The 24,294-nt window shown below is 51.3% G+C and overlaps 1 protein-coding gene and 1 long non-coding RNA gene across 4 annotated transcripts; one reads left to right on the forward strand and one right to left on the reverse strand.

The window, feature by feature from the left end:
- The first annotated feature begins 794 nt into the window (after positions 1 to 794).
- AKAP8L (A-kinase anchoring protein 8 like) lies at positions 795 to 22,052 on the forward strand. Of its 3 annotated transcripts, XM_085563220.1 has the most exons (14): positions 795 to 981; positions 3,140 to 3,172; positions 5,259 to 5,437; positions 5,605 to 5,636; positions 6,428 to 6,953; positions 9,023 to 9,122; positions 10,706 to 10,752; positions 11,173 to 11,209; positions 11,808 to 11,916; positions 13,690 to 13,831; positions 15,225 to 15,330; positions 16,027 to 16,157; positions 18,642 to 18,737; positions 19,994 to 22,052. In XM_085563220.1, exons 1-14 carry the CDS (start codon positions 972 to 974, stop codon positions 20,690 to 20,692), a joined length of 2,247 nt encoding a protein of 748 aa, XP_085419346.1. In that variant the 5' UTR covers positions 795 to 971; the 3' UTR covers positions 20,693 to 22,052. The 3 variants fall into 3 exon arrangements, with proteins under 3 accessions (XP_085419346.1, XP_085419347.1, XP_085419348.1); XM_085563221.1 differs by lacking the exon at positions 5,605 to 5,636 and having other exon boundaries at positions 5,259 to 5,448; XM_085563222.1 differs by lacking the exons at positions 795 to 981; positions 3,140 to 3,172; positions 5,259 to 5,437 and having other exon boundaries at positions 5,515 to 5,615.
- LOC146764982 (uncharacterized) lies at positions 21,956 to 24,293 on the reverse strand. Its single transcript, XR_014950472.1, has 2 exons — positions 24,061 to 24,293; positions 21,956 to 22,137 (listed from the first exon to the last, which is right to left on the reverse strand). It is a non-coding gene; the product is annotated as an uncharacterized LOC146764982 (long non-coding RNA).
- Position 24,294: the final 1 nt, after the last annotated feature.

Genomic DNA, 24,294 nt, shown 5'->3' on the forward strand with positions numbered 1-24,294 from the left:
ATTTGGGATCTGGGATTTGGGGACAGATCCTGGGATTTGGGGATTTTTGGGGGACAGGGATTTGGGATCAGGATTTGGGATTTGGGGGGACACATTTTGGATTCTGGGATTTGGGATTTGTGGATTCTTGGGGATTTTTTGGGGGGATTTTTTTTTGGGGATTTTTGGGGACAGGGCTTTGAGGATTTTTGGGTTGTTTTGGGGATTTTGGGGACAGGGATTTGGGGATTTTTGGGGACAGGGATTTGGGGATTTTTGGGTTATTTTGGGGGATTTTTTGGGGACAGGGATTTTTGGGGACAGGGATTTGAGGAGTTTTGGGTTGTTTTGGGGATTTGGGGGATTTTTGGGGACAGGGATTTGAGGATTTTTGGGTTGTTTTGGGGATTTTTTGGGGATTTTTGGGGACAGGGATTTGGGGGATTTTTGGGGACAGGGATTTGAGGAGTTTTGGGTTGTTTTGGGGATTTTGGGGGGTTTTTTGGGGATTTTTTTTGGGATTTTTTTTGGATTTTGGTGCCGCTCCCCCATCACGTGACCCCAGCGCGGGCCCCGCGTCCCCCACGTGACCTGCACGAGCTGCGCGCGGCACGTGACCAGCACGTGACCCCAGGTGACACCGCACCTCCGCGGGGGGCGTGGCCTCATCAGAGACAGCCAATAGCAGCCGGCGCTGCGGCGAGGGGGCGTGGCAAAGGGCGTCCCTCACGCGATAGGTCCTCACTGGGCGCAGCCGGCCAATGGGAGAGCAGAGCTGCTGAGGCCACGCCTCCTCATCAAGCAGACTTTCATTCCAACCAATCGCAGCGCGGAGAGCGCGATGAACGACGGCGGCCGGAGGCCAATGGGAGGCGCGAGCCGCGCGGACCAATCAGCGCGGGGGAGGCGGAGCGGCGCGGCCAATCAGCGTCTGGGGGCGGGGCCGGCGCGGCGCCGTTACCGCCCGGGAAAGGGGAGGAGGCGCCGCCATCATGAGCTACGGTGAGGGGGGGCGGCACCGGCACCGGCACCGGCACCGCCACCGGCACCGGCACCGGCACCGCCACCGGCACCGGCACCGCGGCGCTGCGGGCGGCGGGGCCGGCCCGGCTCGGGAGGGGCCGCGGGAACCGTGAGGGGCGGCGGGTCCGTGAGGGGCGGGAATCATGGGGGCTCAACGGGGTCCCTGGGGTGTCTCTGGTGTCCCTGAGGTGTCCCTGGGGTCCCTGAGGAGTCCCTGAGGAGTCCCTGGGGTCCCTGAGGGGTCCCTGAGAGGTCCCTGATTTGTCTCTGGGGTCCCTGAGGAGTCCCTGGGATCCCTGAGGTGTCTCTGGGGTCTCTGGGCTCCTTGAGGTGTCTCTGGGGTCCCTGAGGGGTCCCTGAGGTGTCTCTGGGATCCCCGAGGTGTCTCTGGGGTCCCTGAGGTCTCCCTGGGGTCCCCGAGGGACTCCGGGGGGACACCGGGACCGAGGACGTTCCTGAGGGTCCCGGGGGGTCCCGGAGGGCTCGGCCGGAGCCCCCGGGAGCAGCGGGAGAGCCCCGAGCCCCATTCCCGGGGGTTTGATCCCCATTCCCGGGGGGGGTTTGATCCCCATTCCCGGGGGTTTGATCCCCATTCCCGGGGGTTTGATCCCTATTCCCGGGGGGGGGTTTGATCCCCATTCCCGGGGGGGGTTTGATCCCCATTCCCGGGGGTTTGATCCCCATTCCCGGGGGTTTGATCCCCATTCGGGGGGGTTTGATCCCCATTGGGGGGGGTTTGATCCCCATTCCCGGGGGTTTGATCCCCATTCCCGGGGGTTTGATCCCCATTCCCGGGGGTTTGATCCCCATTCGGGGGGGTTTGATCCCCATTCCCGGGGGGGGTTTGATCCCCGTTTCCGGGGGTTTGATCCCCATTCCCGGGGGTTTGATCCTCATTCCCGGGGGGTTTGATCCCCAAATTGGGATTTGTTCCAGCCCCGTTTGCGTCTCCCGATCCCGCTGCGGGATCTGGGAATTCCCAAATTCCCGGGATGTGATCCCAAATTCCCGGGATGTGATCCCAAATTCCCGGGATTTGCTCCCGCTGCAGCCCCATTCAACATCCCCGGAATTCTGAAATTCCCGGGATATGATCCCAAATTCCCAGGATTTGCTCCCATCCAGCCCCCTTCGCCACCTCAGGAATTCCCAAATTCCCGGGATGTGATCCCAAATTCCCGGGATTTGCGCCCGGTCCATCCCCGTTCGCTGCTACCGGCCCCGGGAATTCCCGCTTCCATCCCCACCCGAGCCCTTTTATTCCCATTTTTTCCCCATTTTTCCATGATTTCCGCCCCGTTCCCGGTTCCTGCAGCGGCCTCGCCTCACCTGGAACACACCCAGCGACTTGGGCAGCGATTCCCAATATATTCCAGGAAAATTCCCACCCCGAGGCACCCAAAGCCCTTAATTGGGCTGTTGTGCTAATGAGGAGCCGCTAATTAGGGCTGAAATTCCTCTGGGGAATGAGGGCAGCCAGGAACAGCAGGAACGGATCCAATTCCCGTTTTTTTCCCATTTTTCTCCCACTTTTCCACATTTTTTTTTCATTTTTCCACATTTTTTTCTTGCTTTTCCCCATTTTCCCCCATTTTTTTCCTGTTCTTTCCCATTTCCCCCTTTCTTCTTATTTTTTGCCCTATTTTTCCAAATTCTTTCTCAGTTATCCCCATTTCCCCCGTTTTTCCCCATTTTTCCCCATTTTTTCCCATTGTCCCCAGTTTTTTTTCACATTTTTTCTTTTTTTCCTCATTTTTTCCCATTCTTTCCCATTTCCCCCCATTTTTCCCAATTCTTTCTCAATTTTTCCCATTTTTCTCCCAATTTTTCCCAATTTTCTCCTATTTTTTTCCCATTCTTTCCATTTTCCCCTGGTTTTCCCCATCTTTTCCCATTCTTTCCCAATTTTTCCAATTATTTCCCAATTTTCCCCAATCTTTCCCCCCTTTCCCCGATTTCCCCCCAAATTCTCAGCAGGATTTTCCCTTTCCTGACAATCCCCAAATCCCCAGGGTTGGGAATTCTTCCCGGCTTGGATGGAAATTTGGGATTTGGGGCTCCTGGGGCCGATTCCCGGCGGATTTGGGGGGAATTTGGGGGATTTTGGGAGCCTAACGGGGATTTTCCTGTTTTTCAGGGTACGGAGATTGGAATTCGGGCTCGAGCAGAGGCAAGTGCGGAATTCCCTGCCCTGGATCCCCCTGGATCCATCCCTGGATCCCGGCCCGCGCCCTCGGGAAGCTCCCACCTCTCCTTTCCCAAGTTTTAGTCCCAAATTCCCACCGGATCCGACAAAAAATCGGCATTTTTGGAACGGGGAAACGGCTCCGAGTTCCAGATGAGGGGATTGTTGGGATCCCTTCGGCCATTCCGTGGGAGTGATCCCAAATTCCATGGGAATGACCCCAAATTCCATGGGAATGACCCCAAATTCCATGGAAATGATCTCAGATTTCGTGGGAATGACCCCAAATTCCATGGGAATTACCCCAAATTCCATGGGAATTACCCCAAATTCCATGGGAATGACCCCAAATTCCATGGAAATGATCTCAGATTCCATGGGAATGACCCCAAATTCCATGGAAATGATCTCAGATTCCATGGGAATGACCCCAAATTCCATGGGAGTGATCCCAAATTCCATGGGAATGACCCCAAATCCTGTGGGAATGACCCCAGATCTTGTGGGAATTACCCCAAATTTCGTGGGAATGACCCCAAATTCCATGGGAGTGATCCCAAATTCCATGGGAGTGATCCCAAATTCCATGGGAATGACCCCAAATCCTGTGGGAATGACCCCAGATCTTGTGGGAATGACCCCAAATTCCATGGGAATGATCCCAAAATCCATAGGAACTAACTGGAAACGACCCCAAATTCCCAGTAAATCCCAAACTACCAGAAAATCCTGGTATTCTCTGGAATTCCTGGTAAATCCCAGATCTCTCCTGAATTCCCAGTGAATCCCAGTAAATCCTGAATTCCCAAATTCCTGGTAAATCCCAGGACACTCCCAAATTTCCACTGAATCCCAAATTCCCAGTGAATCCCAGTAAATCCCGATAATTCTTAGTGAATTCCAGAGCTCTCCAGAATTCCTGGTGAATCCCAAATTCCTGGTAAATCCCAGTAAGTTCCAAATTCCTGGTAAATTCCTGTGAATCTCAAATTCCCAGTAAATTCCTGGTAAATCCCAAATTCCCAGTGAGTCCCGGTAGGGAATTTCCAGTGAATCCCAGTGAATCCAGTTAGGGAATTCCCAGTTAATCCCAGTGAATCTCGGTAGGGAATTCCCAGTGAATTCTGGTAGGGGATTCCTGGTGAGTCCCAGTAAATCCCGGTGAATCCCAAATTCCTGAATTCCCGGTGAATCCCAAATTCCTGAATTCCCGGTGAATCCCGGTGAATTCCTGGTGAATCCCAGTAGGGAATTCCTGGTGAATCCTGAATTCCTGAATTTCTGGTGACTCCCAAATTCCTGAATTCCTGGTGACTTCCAAATTCCTGAATTCCCAGTGACTCCTGGTGAATTCCTGGTGAATCCCAGTAGGGAATTCCTGGTGACTCCCAAATTCCTGAATTCCTGGTGACTCCCAAATTCCTGAATTCCCAGTGACTCCTGGTGAATTCCTGGTGAATCCCAGTAGGGAATTCCCAGTGAATCCCAGTGAATTCCTGGTGAATCCCAGTAGGGAATTCCCGGTGAATCCCGGTGAATTCCTGGTGAATCCCAGTAGGGAATTCCCGTTGAATCCGGAATTCTTGAATTCCCAGTGAATCCCAATGAATTCCCGGTGAATCCCAGTGAATTCCTGGTGAATCCCAGTAGGGAATTCCCAGTGAATCCGGAATTCCTGAATTCCCAGTGAATCCCAGTGAATTCCTGGTGAATCCCAGTAGGGAATTCCCGGTGACTCCGGAGTTCCTGAATTCCCGCTGACTCCTGAATTCCTGAATTCCCAGTGAATTCCTGGTGAATCCCAGTAGGGAATTCCCGTTGAATCCGGAATTCCTGAATTCCCAGTGAATCCCAGTGAATTCCTGGTGAATCCCAGTAGGGAATTCCCAGTGACTCCGGAGTTCCTGAATTCCCAGTGACTCCCGAATTCCTGAATTCCCGCTGACTCCTGAATTCCCAGTGACTCCTGGTGAATTCCTGGTGAATCCCAGTAGGGAATTCCCGGTGACTCCCGAATTCCTGAATTCCCGGTGACTCCGGGGTTCCCGAATTCCCGAATTCCCTCCGCCAGGCTACGAGGGCTATGGCTACGGCTACGGCTACGGCCAGGAGAGCTCCGGGGCCTTCGGCTTCGGCGCCGCCAATTCCTGGGATTTGGGCGGCTCCGAGCCCGACGCGGCCCCCGAGGGCGGCGCCGGCGCCGGGAAGCAGCGGCAGGAGCCGGGAGCCGGCGGCCGGAGCGAGCCCGAGGCGGGACCCGGGTACGGAGCTGCAATGGCAATTTGGGAATTTGGGAATTTGGGAATCTGGGAATGGGAATCTGGGAATCTGGGAATTTGGGAATGGGGGATTGGGAATGGGAATCTGGGAATTTGGGAATTTGGAATGGGGGAGCCGGCGGCCGGAGCGAGCCCGAGGCGGGACCCGGGTACGGAGCTGCGCCCGACAGGTGGGAATGGCAATTTGGGAATGGGGATTGGGAATGGGAATTTGGGAATTTGGGAATGGGGATTGGGAATGGGGATTGGGAATGGGAATTTGGGAATTTGGGAATTTGGGAATGGGGATTGGGAATGGGAATTTGGGAATTTGGGAATGGGGGAGCCGGCGGCCGGAGCGAGCCCGAGGAGGGACCCGGGTACGGAGCTGCGCCCAACAGGTGGGAATGGCAATTTGGGAATGGGGGATTGGGGTTTGGGAATGGGGGATTGGGAATGTGGGAATGGGATTCAGGGATTGGGAATGGGATTGGGAATGTGGGAGCTGGTGGCCAGCCCGAGGCCGAAGGGATGCCGGGGCCGGGCTGGGGCTACGGAGCTGCACGAGACAGGTGGAAATTGGGAATGTGGGACTGGGATTGGGAATTGGGGATTGGGAATGGAAGATTATCCTGAAAAATCCAGAATTTGGGATTTGGGGTTCCAGGGCTGCTTGGGGATCCTGGGGAACAAGGAGGGATGGGGAATGGGGAAAGGGATGGAAAATGTGGGAAAAAAGGATGGGGAATGGGAATAGGGCTGGAAAATTTGGGAAAAGGGCTGGAGAAGGTGCTCCCCAACTCCCGGGACCCATTATTTGGGAATAAAGTGGATCCCAATCCCCCAGACCCTTTTTCTTAGAAATCCCCAACCCCTTGAAACCATTTTTTGGGAATTCCCAAAAAAAAAAAACCCTCTCCCTCCCTGCACTGCTCCCTTTCCCCCTTGGAAAACCCCAAAATTCCCGAATTTTCCCCGTCAGGTACGATCCCTACGAATCCTACGGCGACTCCCGCGTGAACGACCGGGATCCGTACCGGGCTGCCTTCGACTATCCCGGCGATTATCCCGGCGATTATCCTGATTATCCCAACGATTATCCCAACGATTATCCCAACGATTATCCTGATTATCCCAACAATTATCCTGATTATCCCAACGATTATCCCGATTATCCCAACGACTATCCCAACGACTATCCCAACGATTATCCCGGCGAATCCGAGCCCGACGCCGGCGACTTCTACGGCCGGCCGCCGCCGCCGCGGGAGCAGCGATTCCCGGCCAAGTTCCGGGAAGGTTTCGGCGCGCGGGGCTGGGGCCGGGAGCGGCCGTTGCCGGCGTTGCCGGCGTTGCCGGGGCGCGGCGGCCGGGCCGGGCCGGGCCGGCGCCTCCCGTCGCTGCTGGCGCGCGGCGCCGGGCCCGAGGCGGGCGCCGGCCGCGCCTTCGGCGGCCGCGGCCTGAAGCGCCCGCGCCGGGGCGGCCGGGCCTGGGACGCCGAGCCGCGGGTGAGTCGCGGCGCTGCGGCGGCCGCCGCGCGCTCCGCTCTTCTCCCAACGCGCTTCCAGGAGTTTCCAGGAGTTTCCAGGAGTTTCCATGAGTTTCCATGGTTTTCCATGGGTTTCCATGGTTTTCCATGAGTTTCCATGGTTTTCCATGGGTTTCCATGGTTTTCCATGAGTTTCCATGGTTTTCCAGGAGTTTCCATGAGTTTCCATGGTTTTCCATGAGTTTCCATGGTTTTTCCATGAGTTTCCATGGTTTTCCATGAGTTTTCATGAGTTTCCATGGGTTTTCCATGAGTTTCCAGGAGTTTCCAGGAGTTTCCATGAGTTTCCATGGTTTGCCATGAGTTTTCATGAGTTTACATGAGTTTTCATGGCCTTTCCGTGGTTTGCCATGAGTTTCCATGGTTTTTCCATGAGTTTCCATGGTTTTCTAAGAGTTTCCATGGTTTTTCCGTGAGTTTTCATGGTTTTTCCATGAGTTTCCATTAGTTTCCATGGTTTTTCCATGAGTTTTCATGGTTTTACCATGGTTTTCCATGGTTTTCCATGAGTTTCCATGGTTTTTTCCGTGAGTTTTCATGGTTTTTCCATGGTTTTCCATGAGTTTCCATGCTTTTCCATGAGTTTCCATTAGTTTCCATGCTTTTCCAGGAGTTTCCATTAGTTTCCATGGTTCTCCATGAGTTTCCATGGTTTTACCATGGTTTTTCATGGTTGTTCGGTGGTTTTTCATGGTTTTTCTGTGGTTTTTCCATGGTTTTCATGCTTTTTCCATGAGATTTCATGGTTTTTCCATGGTTTTCCATGAGTTTCCATGGTTTTTCCATGGTTTTCCATGAGTTTTCATGCTTTTTCCATGGTTTTCCATGAGTTTTCATGGTTTTTCCATGGTTTTTCATGGCTTTTTCCATGGTTTTCCATGGTTTTCATGCTTTTTCCATGAGTTTTCATGCTTTTTCCATGGTTTTCCATGAGTTTCCATGGTTTTCCATGAGTTTTCATGGTTTTTCCATGGTTTTTCATGGCTTTTTCCATGGTTTTCCATGAGTTTTCATGCTTTTTCCATGGTTTTCCATGAGTTTTCATGCTTTTTCCATGGTTTTCCATGAGTTTCCATGGTTTTTCCATGAGTTTTCACGGTTTTTTCATGGCTTTTCCATGAGTTTTCATGGTCTTTCCATGGTTTTCCATGAGTTTTCATGGGTTTTCCATGAGTTTTCATGCTTTTTCCATGGTTCTCCATGAGTTTTCATGGTTTTTCCGTGAGTTTTCATGGTTTTTCCATGGTTTTCAGTGGTTTTCCCATGATTTTCCATTTTTTCCTGGTTTTTCCATGGTTTTCCATGAGTTTTCATGGTTTTCCGTGGTTTTCCCATGATTTTCCATTATTTTTTCCTGTTTTTTCCATGGTTTTTCCATGAGTTTTCATGGTCTTTCCATGGTTTTTCTGTGGTTTTTTTCCATGTTTTTCCCATGATTTTCCATTATTTTCTCCTGGTTTTTCCATGGTTTTCCATTAGTTTTCCATGGCTTTTCCATAATTTTTCCATGTGTTTCCCCCAACTTTCCCCCCATTTATCCCCCAGTTTCCTCTCAATTTTCCCCCATTTTTCCCCCAATTTTCTCTCCATTTCCCCCGATTTTTCCCAGTTTTCTCTCAATTCCTCCGATTTCTCCCTATTTTCTCTCCATTTCCCCTGATTTTTTCCCCAGTTTTCTCTCCATTTCCCCCTGTTTTTCCCATTTTTTCCCAATTTTCTCCCATTTCCCCGTTTTTCCCAATTTTCTCCCAATTTTCTCTCAATTCCCCCGATTTCTCCCAATTTTCTCTCCATTTCCCCCGTTTTTCCCGATTTTCTCCCTATTTTCTCTCCATTTCCCCTGATTTTTCCCCAATTTTCTCTCCATTTCCCCCGATTTCTCCCTATTTTCTCTCCATTTCCCCCTGTTTTTCCCAATTTTCTCCCAATTTTCTCTCCATTTCCCCCGATTTCTCCCAATTTTCTCTCCATTTCCCCCGATTTTCCCGATTTTTCCCGATTTTTCCCAACTTTCCCGTTTCCCGGCAGCCGCAGCGGAAGCGGCCGCGCCGGGAGGGGCCGGGCCGGCGGCGGCAGCCGGGGGAGGAACGGAACGAGAACGGCTCCGACAGCTCCGGCTCCGACAACGGTCAGCAATTCCCAGATCCCGCCTTTTACCGGGATCCGCTCCGATAGAAATCCCTGGAATTCCCAGATCCCGCCTTTTACTGGGATCTGTTCCAATAAAAATCCCAGCAATTCCCAGATCCCGCCTTTTACCGGATCCGCTCCGATAAAAATCCCTGGAATTCCCAGATCCCGCCTTTTACTGGGATCCATTCTGATAGAAACCCCTGGAATTCCCAAATCCCATCTTTTACCGGGATCCGCTCCGATAGAAATCCCTGGAATTCCCAGATCCCGCCTTTTACCGGATCCGCTCCGAAAGAAACCCCTGGAATTCCCAAATCCCATCTTTTACCGGGATCCACTCTGAAAAAAATCCCTGGAATTCCCAGATCCCGCCTTTTACTGGGATCCGCTCCGAAAGAAATCCCTGGAATTCCCAGATCCCGCCTTTTACTGGGATCTGTTCCAATAAAAATCCCAGCAATTCCCAGATCCCGCCTTTTACCGGATCCGCTCCGATAGAAATCCCTGCAATTCCCAGATCCCGCCTTTTACCGGGATCCGCTCCGATGGAAACCCCTGGAATTCCCAAATCCCGCCTTTTACTGGGATCTGTTCCAATAAAAATCCCAGCAATTCCCAGATCCCGCCTTTTACCGGGATCCGCTCCGAAAAAAATCCCTGGAATTCCCAAATCCCACCTTTTACCGGGATCCGCTCCAATAGAAATCCCAGCAATTCCCAGATCCCATCTTTTACCGGGATCTGCTCCGAAAGAAATCCCTGGAATTCCCAGATCCCGCCTTTTACTGGGATCCGTTCAGAAAAAAATCCCTGGAATTCCCAGATCCCGCCTTTTACTGGGATCCGCTCCAATAGAAACCCCTGGAATTCCCAAATCCCGCCTTTTACCGGGATCCGTTCCGATAAAAATCCCTGGAATTCCCAAATCCCATCTTTTACTGGGATCCGCTCCGAAAGAAATCCCAGCAATTCCCAAATCCCGCCTTTTACTGGGATCCCTTCAGAAAAAAATCCCAGCAATTCCCAAATCCTGCCTTTTACCGGGATCTGCTCCGAAAAAAATCCCTGGAATTCCCAAATCCTGCCTTTTACCGGGATCCGTTCAGAAAAAAATCCCTGGAATTGCCCAGATCCCACCTTTTACCGGGATCCACTCCAAAAAAAATCCCAGGAATTGCCCAAATTCCATTTTTTATTGGGATCCGTTCCGGAATTCCTGTTCAAAGATCCTGGGATTGACCCCAAATTCCACATTTATTGGGATGAGTTCTGGTTAAAAATCCCAGGAATTGCCCAAATTCCCAATTTCTGGGGATGAATTCCAAAATTCCTGTTTAAAAATCCTGGGATTTCTCCCAAATTCCCAATTTTTGGGGCTGAATTTTGGATTTCCAGGTTAAAAATCCTGGAATTTCTCCCAAATTCCCAGTTTTTGGGGCTGAATTTTGGATTTCCAGGTTAAAAATCCTGGAATTTCTCCCAAATTCCCAGTTTTTGGGGTTGAATTTTGGATTTCCAGGTTGAAATTCCCGGGACTTATCCCAAATTCCCAAATTTTTGGGGTTTTGTTGGTTCCAGAGGAAGGCACGGAGGGAGAATCCGGAGAAAAGGAGGAATCCAGAGGGGTGAGTGAGGGAAATTCGGGAATTTTGGGATCTGGGGGAGGGAAATTCAGGAATTTTGGGATCTGGGGGAGGGAAATTCGGGAATTTTGGGATCTGAGGCAGGGAAATTCGGGAATTTGTGGATTTGGAAGAGGGAAATTCCAGGATTTTGGGATCTGAGCGTGGGAAATCCTGGAATTTTGGGGGAATTCCAGGAGGATTTTGCTGGGGGGACGGGCTGGAATTGGAATTTTCCACAGGAAATTTGGGAATTCCAGGGAATTCCAGCCTTTCCAATGAAATTCCCATCCCTGAGAGATTTCTTTGGGAAAATCCCCCAAAATTTTGGGATTCCCAAATCCATGGGAAATTCCTGAGGGAGAAAAATTCCCGGGATTTCATTCCAGGGGGTTTGAAATTCCCGAATTTTTGGGTTTTCAGGAAGGGGAGGATGAAGAGGGAAGAGATTCCGAGAAAGGTGAGTTGGGAATTCCAGGAAATTCCAGGAATTTGGGGAGGGAATTCCAGGAATTTGGGATCAGGGGAGGATTTGGGGCTGGTTTTTTTGGGATTTTCCTTGGATTTCTTGGGATTTTGGATTCCCTGGGATTTTGGTTTGAATTCCCTGGGATTTGGGGCTGCATTTCTTGGGATTTTCCTTGGATTTCCTGGGATTTTTGGATTGATTTCTTGGGATTTTGGATTTCCTGGGATTCTGGGCTGGATTTTCTGGGATTTTGGGCCGATTTTTTTGGATTTTGGGTTGGATTTCCTGGAATTTTGGATTCCTGGGATAATGGGCTGATTTATTTGGATTTTGGATTGGTTTCTTGGGATTTTTGATTCCCTGGGATTCTGGTTTGGTTTCCCTGGGATTTTGGGCTGATTTTTTGGGATTTTGGGTTGGATTTCCTGGGATTTTGAATTCCCTGGGATTTTGGGCTGATTTTTTGGGATTTTAGGTTGGATTTTCTGGGATTTTGGGCTGATTTTTTGGGATTTTAGGTTGGATTTCTGGGATTTGGGGCTGGATCCCCTCCGAGCTTCCCGGAATTCCCGGCATTCCCGTTTTCCAGGTGCCCTGGGCCATCCCGAGGAGAATTCCCAGATTTCCCAGCGGCTCCCGGCCGGGAGGAAATCCCAGGATCGGCAGAAGAAGCGGCACCGGGACCGGATGGTGGAGAGGTACCCTGGGATTCCGGGAATTTCCCCTTTTGCTGGGAATATTTCCCTTTTTTTGGGAACATTTCCCATTTTTTAGATCTTTTCCGTTTTTAATTTTTTTTTTTGTTAATCCCACGTTTCCGTTATTCCCGTGTTTCCCGTTATTCCCATTACTCCCGTTATTCCCGTGTTTCCCATTCCCTGATTCCCATTATTCCCGTTATTCCCGTGTTTCCCATTCCCGCCACTCCCGCCATTCCCATGTTTCCCATTCCCATTATTCCCGTGTTTCCCGTATTTCCCATTCCCTTTATTCCCGTTATTCCCGTGTTTCCCGTGTTTCCCATTCCCTTTATTCCCGTTATTCCCGTGTTTCCCGTGTTTCTCATTCCCGCATTTCCCACCATTCCTGTGTTTCCCATTCCCTGATTCCCGCCATTCCCGCCATTCCTGTGTTTCCCATTCCCGTTATTCCCATTATTCCCGTGTTTCCCGTGTTTCCCATTCCCTGATTCCCGTTATTCCCATGTTTCCCGTGTTTCCCTTTCCCGTTATTCCCGTGTTTCCTGTGTTTCCCATTCCCTGATTCCCATGTTTCCCGTGTTTCCCATTCCCTGATTCCCGTGTTTCCCGTGTTTCCCATTCCCTGATTCCCGCCATTCCCGTGTTTCCCATTCCCTGATTCCTGCCATTCCCGTGTTTCCCATTCCCTGATTCCCGTTATTCCCGTGTTTCCTGTGTTTCCCGTGTTTCCCGTATTTCCCGTTCCTGTCATTCCCTGATTCCCTGATTCCCGCCATTCCCGCCATTCCCGCGTTTCCCATTCCCTGATTCCCTGATTCCCGCCATTCCCGCCATTCCCTGATTCCCTGATTCCCGCCGTTCCCTGATTCCCTGATTCCCGCCATTCCTGCCGTTCCCTGATTCCCTGATTCCCGCGTTTCCCATTCCCTGATTCCCTGATTCCCGCCGTTCCCTGATTCCCTGATTCCCTGATTCCCTGATTCCCGCCATTCCCTGATTCCCTGATTCCCTGATTCCCTGATTCCCGCCATTCCCTGATTCCCTGATTCCCGCCATTCCCTGATTCCCTGATTCCCTGATTCCCTGATTCCCTGATTCCCTGATTCCGTCATTCCCTGATTCCCTGATTCCCTGATTCCCTGATTCCCTGATTCCGTCATTCCCTGATTCCCTGATTCCCTGATTCCCTGATTCCCGCCATTCCCTGATTCCCTGATTCCCTGATTCCCTGATTCCCGCCATTCCCTCATTCCCTGATTCCCTGATTCCCTGATTCCCTGATTCCCTGATTCCGTCATTCCCTGATTCCCTGATTCCCTGATTCCCTGATTCCCGCCATTCCCTGATTCCCTGATTCCCTGATTCCCTGATTCCCGCCATTCCCTCATTCCCTGATTCCCTGATTCCCTGATTCCCTCATTCCCTGATTCCCTGATTCCCTGATTCCGCCATTCCCTGATTCCCTGATTCCCGTCATTCCCTGATTCCCTGATTCCCGCCATTCCCTGATTCCCTGATTCCCGCCATTCCCTGATTCCCTGATTCCCTGATTCCCTGATTCCCTGATTCCCTGATTCCGTGATTCCCGCCATTCCCTGATTCCCTGATTCCCTGATTCCCTGATTCCCGTCATTCCCTGATTCCCTGATTCCCTGATTCCCTGATTCCCTGATTCCCTGATTCCCGCCGTTCCCTGATTCCCTGATTCCCTGATTCCCGCCATTCCCTGATTCCCTGATTCCCTGATTCCGCCATTCCCGGTTTTTCCAGGATCCAGTTCGTCTGCTCCCTGTGCAAGTTCCGGACGTTTTTCGAGGACGAGATCCGGCAGCACCTGGAGAGCAAATTCCACCGGGAGCATTTCCAGTTCGTGGGCACGCGGCTGCCCCCGCAGACGGCGCGCTTCCTGCAGGTGCCTTCGGCCTCACCCTCATCTTCATCTTCATCATCTTCCTCCTCCTCCTCCTCCTTTCCTGTTCCTGCTTTTCCTGCTTTTCCTCTCCCTTTTCCCATTTCCAGTTCGTGGGCACGCGGCTGCCGGCGCAGACGGCGCGCTTCCTGCAGGTGCCTTCGGCCTCATCCTCCTCATCCTCATCTTCATCTTCATCATCTTCATCCTCCTCTTCCTCCTTTCCTGTTCCTGCTTTTCCTGCTTTCCCTCTCCCTTTTCCCAGTTCCAGTCGGTGCTGCCCCAGCGGACAGCGCGCTTCCTGCAGGTGCCTTCCTCCTCCTCCTCCTCCTCCTCCTCCTCTTCCTCCTCCTCCTCCTCCTCCTCCTGCTCCTCCTCCTCCTCCTTTTCCTGTTTTTCCTGCCCTTTTCCAGCTTTTCTTCTCCTTTTCCTCTGCTTTCCCTCCTCTTCCTCCTCTTCTTTTTCTCCTTCTTTTCTCCTCTCGTTTTCTTCTCCTTTTCCGCTCCTCTTCCTCCTCTTCCTCCTCCTCTCCTTTTTCTCCTTTTCCTGCTTTTTCTCCTTTTTTCCTTTTTTCCTTTTCCTGCTTTTCCTCTCCTCCCTTCCTCCCTTCTTCCCTTTCCCCCTTTTTTCTTTCTCTCCTTTCCCTGATTTTTCCTTATTTTCTCTTTTCCTTGTTTTTTCTCCTTTTCTTCCTTTTCCTTTTCCCTCTTTTTCCCTTTCCCTGTTTTTCCTTTCCTTTCTTTCCTCTTCCTTCTCCTCCCTTTTCCCTTTCCCTCATTTCCTCTTTTCCTTTTTCTTTTCCCACTTTTCCTTTCTTCTCCTTTCCTTTTTTTTCCTTTCCCTCCTTTTCCTTCTTTTCCCTTTTCCATCCTTTTTCCTTTCCTTCTTTCTTTTCCCTCCTTTCTCAGATCCCAGGGAATTCCCTGCAGGGAATTGGGGATTTTTGGGATGATCCCAGGGTGGGTTGGGGATTTTTGGGATGATCCCAGGGAATTCCCTGCAGGAGGAATTGGGGATTCTCCAGGTCCATTCCCGGGGATTTTTGGGATGATCCCAGGGAATTCCCTGCAGGAGAATTGGGGATTCTCCAGGCCCATTCCCGGGGATTTTTGGGAAGCTGATCCCAGGGAATTCCCTGCAGGGGAATTGGGGATTTTTGGGATGATCCCAAGGTGGGTTGGGGATTTTTGGGAAGTTGATCCCAGGGAATTCCCTGCAGGAGAATTGGGGATTCTCCAGGCCCATTCCCAGGGATTTTTGGGATGATCCCAGGGAATTCCCTGCAGGAGAATTGGGGATTCTCCAGGTCCATTCCCAGGGATTTTTGGGATGATCCCAGGGAATTCCCTGCCAGAGAATTGGGGATTTTTGGGATGACCCCCTGGAATTCCTGCAGGAATATGTGGCCAACAAGACGCGGAAGACGGAGGAGCGGCGCCGCGGGATCCGGGACATCAACGCCGTGATCCAGCAGATCCAGCGGGAGCAGGACCTGACCCAGGGTACCCCGGAATTCTGGGAAGGGCTGGGAACCCCGGGAACGGCTCTGGAATGGCCCAGAGGGATCGGCCATTCCCGATCCCGATCCCGATCCCGATCCTGATCCCATTCCTCATCCCATTCCTGATCCCATTCCCCATCCCTGATCCCATTCCTGATCCCATTCCCGATCCCATTCCTGATCCCGATCCCGATCCTGATCCCATTCCTGATCCCATTCCTGCTCCCATTCCCGATCCCATTCGTGATCCCATTCCTGATCCCATTCCCCATCCTTGATCCCATTCCTGATCCCATTCCCCATCCCTGATCCCATTCCCGATCCCATTCCCGATCCCGATCCCATTCCCATTCCCATTCCCATTCCCATTCCCATTCCCATTCCCATTCCCATTCCCGATCCCATTCCCGATCCCATTCCCTGATTCCCGATCCCATTTCCATTCCCATTCCCATTCCCATTCCCATTCCCGTTTTCCAGAGCTGGGCCTGGAGCACTTTGTGCGGAAGGTGGAGGCGGCTCACTGCTCTGCCTGTGACCTGATCCCATTCCCGATCCCATTCCGATCCCATTCCCATTCCCGTTTTCCAGAGCTGGGCCTGGAGCATTTCGTGCGGAAGGTGGAGGCGGCTCACTGCTCCGCCTGTGACCTGATCCCATTCCCGATCCCATTCCCGATCCCATTCCCGTTTTCCAGAGCTGGGCCTGGAGCATTTCGTGCGGAAGGTGGAGGCGGCTCACTGCTCCGCCTGTGACCTGCTGCTCCCGATGCACTTCGGCGCCGTCCAGCGGCACCTGCGCTCCCCGGAGCACAACCACAACCGCCGGGTGAGCCACATCCCGGAATTCCCGGGAATTCCCCCGGGATACCACCCAAATACCGGGAATTCCCCTGGGATCCCACCCAAATCCCAGGAATTCCCCTGGGATCCCACCCAAATCCCAGGAATTCCCCTGGGATCCCACCCACATCCCGGAATTCCCCTGGGATACCACCCAAATACTGGGAATTCCCGTGGGATCCCACCCAAATACCGGGAATTCCCCTGGGATACCACCCAAATCCCGGAATTCCCGTGGGATCCCACCCAAATACCGGGAATTCCCCTGGGATCCCACCCAAATCCCGGAATTCCCGTGGGATCCCACCCACATCCCGGAATTCCCCTGGGATCCCACCCAAATCCCGGAATTCCCATGGGATCCCACCCAAATCCTGGGAATTCCCCTGGGATCCCACCCACATCCCGGAATTCCCATGGGATCCCACCCACATCCCGGAATTCCCATGGGATCCCACCCGAATCCCGGAATTCCCGTGGGATCCAACCCCAATCCCGGAATTCCCCTGGGATCCGACCCACATCCCGGAATTCCCCTGGGATCCCACCCAAACACCGGGAATTCCCCTGGGATCCCACCCACATCCCGGGAATTCCCATGGGATCCCACCCACATCCCAGAATTCCCCTGGGATCCCACCCAAATCCCGGAATTCCCCTGGGATCCCACCCAAATCCTGGGAATTTCCCTGGGATCCCACCCAAATCCCAGAATTCCCCTGGGATCCCACCCACATCCTGGAATTCCCGTGGGATCCCACCCACATCCTGGAATTCCCCTGGGATCCCACCCAAATCCGGGAATTCCCCTGGGATCCCACCCACATCCCGGGAATTCCCCTGGGATCCCACCCAAATCCTGGGAATTCCCCTGGGATCCCACCCAAATCCCGGAATTCCCCTGGGATCCCACCCACATCCTGGAATTCCCGTGGGATCCCACCCAAATCCCGGAATTCCCGTGGGATCCCACCCAAATCCCGGAATTCCCGTGGGATCCGCACGAAATACCAGGAATCCCGCCCAAATCCTGGAATTCCAATGGGATCCACACCAAATCCTGGGAATTATGATAGGATCCATCCCAAATCCCGGGAATTCCCATGGGATCCGCACCAAATCCTGGGAATTCTAATGGGATCTGCCCCAAATCCCACAACCCCACCCAAATCCTGGGAATTCTGATGGGATCTGCCCCAAATCCCGGAATTCCCGTGGGATCTGACCCGAATGCCGGGAATCCCACCCAAATCCTGGGAATTCTAATGAAATCTGCCCCAAATCCCGGGAATTCCGATGGGATCTGCCCCAAATCCTGGGAATTCTGATGGGATCTGCCACAGATCCCGGAATCCCCCCCAAATACTGGGAATCCTGCTGGGATCTGCCCCAAATCCTGGAATCCCACCCAAATCCTGGGAATTCTGACGGGATCTGCCCCAAATCCCGGGAATTCTGATGGGATCCATCCCAAATCCCGGAATCCCACCCAAATCCTGGGAATTCTGGTGGGATCTGCCCCAAATCCCAGGAATTCTGAGGAGTTTTCCCAGGAGAATTCTGAGGAGAATTCCTGGAGTTCTGAGCAGTTTTCCCAGGAAAATGCCGGAATCCTGAGGAGTTTTCCCCGGAGAATTCCCAGGAAAATGCCGGAATCCTGAGGAGTTTTCCCCGGAGAATTCCCAGGAAAATGCCGGAATCCTGAGGAGTTTTCCCCGGAGAATTCTGAGGAGAATTCCTGGAATCCGGAGGAGTTTTCCCCGGAGAATTCCCAGGAAAATCCCAGCAATCCGGAGGAGTTTTCCCCGGAGAATTCTGAGGAGAATTCCTGGAATCCGGAGGAGTTTTCCCCGGAGAATTCCCAGGAAAATCCCGGCAATCCCGAGGAGTTTTCCCCGGAGAATTCCCGGGAAAATGCCGGAATCCTGAGGAGTTTTCCCCGGAGAATTCCCGGGAAAATGCCGGAATCCGGAGGAGTTTTCCCCGGAGAATTCCCGGGAAAATCCCGGCAATCCGGAGGAGTTTTCCCAGGAGAATTCCCGGGAAAATCCCAGGAATCCGGAGGAGTTTTCCCCGGAGAATTCCCGGGAAAATGCCGGAATCCGGAGGAGTTTTCCCCGGAGAATTCCCGGGAAAATCCCGGCAATCCGGAGGAGTTTTCCCAGGAGAATTCCCGGGAAAATCCCGGCAATCCGGAGGAGTTTTCCCAGGAGAATTCCCAGGAAAATGCCGGCAATCCCGAGGAGTTTTCCCAGGAGAATTCCCAGGAAAATGCCGGAATCCGGAGGAGTTTTCCCAGGAGTTTTCCCAGGAAAATCCCGGAATCCGGAGGAGTTTTCCCCGGAGAATTCCCAGGAGAATCCCGGCAATCCGGAGGAGTTTTCCCGGAGAATTCCCAGGAGAATCCCGGCAATCCCGAGGAGTTTTTCCCGGAGAATTCCCGGCATTCCCAGGATTCCGTGTTTCCCAGGCCATGCTGGAACATTCCAAGCGGGCGTCGCTGGCGGTGGCTCGGAGCATCCTCAACAACAAAACCATCGGCAGCAAACTGCAGCGCTTCCTGCGGGTGCGCATCCCGGAATTCCGGGAATCCCGGGAATCCCGGGAATTCCAGGATTGCCTGGCAATTTCCAGGGCTTTGGGGGAAGGTTTGGAGGGATTTTTTGGGGAATTTTCGGGGCTTTTGGAGGATTTTGCAGGGTTTTATGGGAGTTTTTGGAGGGTTTGGGAGCGGTTTTGGGAATTTTTTGGGAATTCCAGGAATTTTTGGGAATCTTTGGCAATTTTCAGGGGTTTGGGGGAAGTTTTGGAGGGATTTTTGGGGCATTTTCGGGGCTTTTTGGGAATTTTTGGAGGATTTTGCAGGGTTTTATGGGAGTTTTTGGAGGGTTTGGGAGCGGTTTTGGGAATTTTTTGGGAATTCCAGGAATTTTTGGGAATCTTTGGCAATTTTCAGGGGTTTGGGGAAGTTTTGGAGGGATTTTTGGGGAATTTTCGGGGCTTTTAGGGAATTTTGGGGGGACTTTGCGGGGTTCTATGGGAATTTTTGGAGGTTTTGGGGGCGGTTTTGGGAATTCCAGGAATTTTTGGGAATGTTCGGGAATCTTTGGCAATTTTCAGGGGTTCGGGGGAAGTTTTGGAGGGATTTGTGGGGGTTTTGGGGAATTTTTTGGGAATTTTGAGGTGTTTGGGGGTTTTTCAGGGGATTTTGGAGGTTTTTTTGGGAATGTTTTGGAATCTTCAGGGGTTTTCAGGAAGTTTTGGGGAATTTTTGGAGGTTTTTTGGGAAAATTTGGGAATTTTCAGGGTTTTGGGGGGAATTCTGGGGAATTTTTTTGGTTTTTGTTGAATTTTTGGGGGTTTTGGAAGGATTTCTGAGAAGTTTGGGGGGGTCTTGGGGAATTTTCAGATGTTTCCAGAGGATTTTGGGGAATTTTGGGGGATCTGGGGAGATTTTTGGGGGGATTTTTGGGGGTTTTGGAGAATTTTTTGGGGTTTTTTTGGGAATTTTCAGAAGTGTTGAGGGGGTTTTGGGAATTTTCGGGGGGCTTTTGGGAATATTTTGGAATTTTGAGGGGGTTTTTGGGAAGTTTTTCGGAATTTTGGGGGTTTCGCACTTTTTTTTGGGAATTTTAGGAGGTTTTCGGTGGGGATTGGGAATTTTTGGGGAATTTTCTGGGGGGTTTTTGGGAATTTTCAGGGGGTTTTTTGGGAATTTTTGGGAGGTTTTGTGGAATTTTTTTGGGGAATTTTTGGGGGATTTTGTGGAATTTTTTTGGGAAATTTTTGGGGCTTTGGGGAATTTTTTTCTCTCTTTTCCAGGGGGAAAATCCCTTCACAGATGATCCCGAGGAAAAGGAGGAGCACGAGGAAGGGGAAGGAGCAGGGGAGGAAAATCCGGAAAATCCCACGGAAAACGCGGAAAATCCCCAAAATCCCACAGAAAACCCGGAAAATCCTACGGAAAATCCACAAAATCCTGAAAATCTCACAGAACACCTGGAAAATCCCACAGGAAATTCCCAAAATCCAGCAGGAAATCCAGAAAATCTCACAGAAAACACGGAAAATCCCCAAAATTTGGAAAATCCCACGGAAAATCCTCCAAATCCAGAGGAACATCCTGAAAATCCCACAGAAAACCCTGAAAATCTGGAAAATCCCACGGAAAATCTCCAAAATCCCACGGAAAATCTGGAAAATCCCATGAAAAACCCCCAAAATCTCGAGGAAAATCCTGAAAATCCTGAGGAAAATCCCAGAAATTCAGCAGATCCTGAGGAAAATCCTGAAAATCCTGAGGAAAATTCCGAGGAAAATCTGGAAAATCCCGAGGGAGCTGCGGCGGCCGAAGGCCAGGAAAGGGGAGCAGGGATGGAAAAGGAGGAAAATTCCCCAAATCCCGAGGAAAATTCCCCAAATCCCGAGGAAAATTCCCCAAATCCCGAGGAAAATTCCTCAAATTCTGAGGAATTCCTGGAGCAGCACCCAGAGGGAAATTCCGGAGTGTTCCAGGAGTGAAAAGTTCTGGAATGTCAAAAAGTTCCGGAATGTTCCTGGAGAAAAAAAAATTCTGGAATGTTCCCGGAGAGAAAAATTCTGGAATTTTCCAGGAAAGTAATGGAATTATCCTGGAGTGAAAAGTTCTAGAATGTTCCAGGGAAGTTCTGGAATGTTCCAAGAGAGAAAAGTTCTGGAATGTTCCAGGAATTAAAAAGTTCTGGAACGTTCCGGGAGTGAAAATTTCCGGAATGTCAAAAAGTTCTGGAATGTTCCGGGAGAGCAAAATCCTGGAAAGTTCTGGAATGTTCCAGGAGTGAATTCCTGGCAGGAAAAGGACCCGGAGCGTTCCCGGATGTGTTGGATTCGTGTCCCTGGATGTGCCCCAGCCCCAAATTCCAGGAATTCCCAGAATTCCGGGAATTCAGCTGCCCAAAATCCCAGAAATTCTCAAAATTCTGGAATTCTGATGCCCCAAATTCCAGGAATTCCGGGAATTCCACAGCCAGCCTGCCTGGAATTTTTTTGGAGGTTTTGGTTTTTTTTGTTTGTTTTTGGGTTTTATTTTATTTTATTTTATTTTTTTTAATTTCTGGGAGAAAAGGGAATTTCCTCTGATAGTTTTGGTAATTTCCTTGGATTTTCCTTGGATTTTTTGGGAATTCTCAGGAAAAAGAGGGAAATTTGTGGACATTTTTTTGGGAATTCCTGGGAAAAAAAGGGAATTTCCTTGGATTTATTTTTTTTATTTCCTTTAATTTTTTGGGAATTCCAAGGAATAACTGGGAATTCCATCGGATTTTTTGGAATTCCCAAGAAAAAGTAGAAATTCTATTGAAATTTTTGGGGGAATTCCTAGAAAAAAGCAGGAATTCCATCTGGTTTTTTTTTTCGGAATTCCTGAAATAAGAGGAAATTCACTGGATTTTTTGCAAATTCCAGGAAAAAAAGGGAATTTCCTTGGGTTTTTTGGGAATTGCAGGAATAAAAGGAAATTTTGTTGGATTTTTTGGGAATTCCTAGAGGAAAGAAGGGAATTTTCTTGGATTTTTTGGGGGGAATTCCCAGAAAAAAAAGCAGGAATTCCCTGGAATTTTGGGGAATTTTTCCTACCACGCCTCCCAGCGTTTTTGCCGTGCTCCCGCGTGGATTTGTGGGAATTTCTCCCGGATTTCCCTCGGGAATGGGGTTGGGATTTGTCCCGAGGTTTTCCTGTGGCCGTGGTTCCCTTTTCCGCTGTTTTCCTGTTGTTTTTCCGTTGTTTTTCCGTCGTTTTTCCCGCTGTTTTCCCGCCCCTCTCGGAGCGTTCGGTGCCGTTGTGTCTGTTGTGAAACGGGAGAAATTCCCGAGGTTTTCGTGGATTTTAAAGGACTCATCCCAAGCTTCTCCCGACTCTTTTTGTTCTCAGGAAATTCCCAAATTCCCGGGGTTTTTTTGGGAGATTGCCGGTGCTGATTGGGGTTTTCCTGCCCAAAAAGGGAAAAGTTGGGATTTGGGATCTGGGAATGGTCCTGGGGGTGGGAATTGGGGGTTGGGAGGCCCAGGTGGGGCTGGGGTGGGAAAAAATCCTTCAGGATTGGGAAAATTCCGAGCAGGATTGGGAAAAATCCTTCAGGAATGGGAAATACCTTTTAGGATTAGAAAACTTCCTTCAGGAATAGCAGAAAATCCTTCAGGAATGGGGGAAAATCCTTCAGGAATGGGGAAATTCCTGCCAGGATTGGGAGAATTCCCACCAGGAATGGGAAAAATTCCTTCAGGAATGGGGAAATTATTTCTGGAATGGGAAGAATCCTTCAGGAATGGGGAAAAAATCCTTCAGGAATGGGGAATTTCCTTCTGGGATGGGAAAAATTCCTGCCGGGATTGGGAAAGGGGTGGAAAAGGGGATGGGGAAGAAATGATGGGAAAGGGGCAGGAAAAAGATGGGGAAAATGGGAAAAGAGATGGAAAATGAAGGGGGAAAGGAGGGAAAAGGGTGGGAAAAGGGATCTGGGGACATTTTGAGTGGATTTGGGGTCCCTGAGGGGATTGGGGTCCCTGAGGAGATTTGGGGACATTTTGATGGAATTTGGGGATATTTTGATGGAATTTAGGGATATCTTGAGGGAATCTGGGGACACTGAGAGGATTTGGGGTCCCTGAGGGAATCTGGGGACATTTTCATGGAATTTGAGGATATTGTGAGGGGATTTGGGGACATTTTGAGGGGATTTGGGGTCTGTGAGGAGAAATTGGGGTCCTTGAGGAGATTTGGGGACACTTTGATGGAATTTGAGGTCATTGTGAGGGGCTCTGGGGACATTTTGAGTGGATTTGGGGTCCCTGAGGGGATTTGGGGACCCTGTGAGGGGATTTGGGGACATTTTAAGGAGATCTGGGGACACTGAGGTGATTTTGGGGTCCCTGAGGGGATCTGGGGTCCCTATGAGGTGATTTGGGGTCCCTGATGGGATCTGGGGACATTTTGAGGGGATTTGGGGATATTTTGATGGAATTTGGGGTCCCTGTGAGGGGATTTGGGGTCCCTGAGGCGATCTGGGGACCCTGAGAGGATTTGGGGACATTTTGAGGGGAGTTTTGGTCCCTGTGAGGGGATTTGGGGTCCCTGAGGGGATTTTGGGGTCCCTGAGGGGATTTGGGGACATTTTGAGGGGAGTTTTGGTCCCTGTGAGGGGATCTGGGAGCACCATGAGAAAATCTGGGCACGTTTTGAGGGGATCTGGGGTCCCTGAGGTGATTTTGGGGTCCCTGAGGGGATTTGGGGTCTCTGAGGAGATTTGGAGACATTTTGATGGAATTTCAGGACATTGTGAGGGGATCTGGGGTCCCTGTGAGGTGATTTGGAGTCCCTGAGGGGATCTGGGGACATTTTGAGGAGATCTGGGGACACTGAGGTGACTTTGGGGTCCCTGAGGGGATCTGGGGTCCCTGTGAGGTGATTTGGGGTCCCTGAGGGGATTTGGAGACATTTTGATGGAATTTCAGGACATTGTGAGGTGATTTGGGGTCCCTGAGGGGGTTTGGAGACATTTTGATGGAATTTTAGGACATTGTGACGGGATCTGGGGGCCCTGTGAGGGGATGTGGGGACCCCTGAGGGGATTTGGGAACATTTTGATGGAATTTCAGGACATTGTGAGGGGATCTGGGGACCCTGTGAGGGGATGTGGGGACCCCTGAGGGGATTTGGGGACATTTTGAGGAGATCTGGGGACACTGAGGTGACTTTGGGGTCCCTGAGGGGATCTGGGGTCCCTGTGAGGTGATTTGGGGTCCCTGAGGGGGTTTGGAGACATTTTGATGGAATTTCAGGACATTGTGACGGGATCTGGGGACCCTGTGAGGGGATGTGGGGACGCTGTCACTGAGGGGCCGGGGACACTCACTGTGAGGCCCTGGGGACATTGTCACTGGGAGGGGCCGCGCCGGGGCCATTTCCAGGCAGCTCCGGGCCGTGTCCGGGCCCGTTCCGGGTTCGGTTCGGGGCCGCTCCGCTCCCGGCCCCGGGGACTCCATGGCGGCCCCTCCTCCCCCTCCCCGCCGGCAAACGGCGCGCCCCGCGGCGCCGCCCAATCAGCAGCCAGAGCGCTCGTGATTGACAGGCCGTGCCCTCAGGGAGG

Source organism: Lonchura striata, chromosome 30, assembly GCF_050655825.1.
Source record: "Lonchura striata isolate lonStrDom1 chromosome 30, ASM5065582v1, whole genome shotgun sequence".
Taxonomy (NCBI): Eukaryota; Metazoa; Chordata; class Aves; order Passeriformes; family Estrildidae; genus Lonchura; species Lonchura striata.

Bases quoted from the DNA above. Each gene is read 5' to 3' on its own strand.
- AKAP8L (XM_085563220.1), top strand. The intron at 5,637-6,427 runs GTGGGAATGGCA...TTTCCCCGTCAG, and splicing joins TACGGAGCTGCGCCCGACAG to GTACGATCCCTACGAATCCT. The intron at 10,753-11,172 runs GTGAGTGAGGGA...TTGGGTTTTCAG, and splicing joins AAAAGGAGGAATCCAGAGGG to GAAGGGGAGGATGAAGAGGG.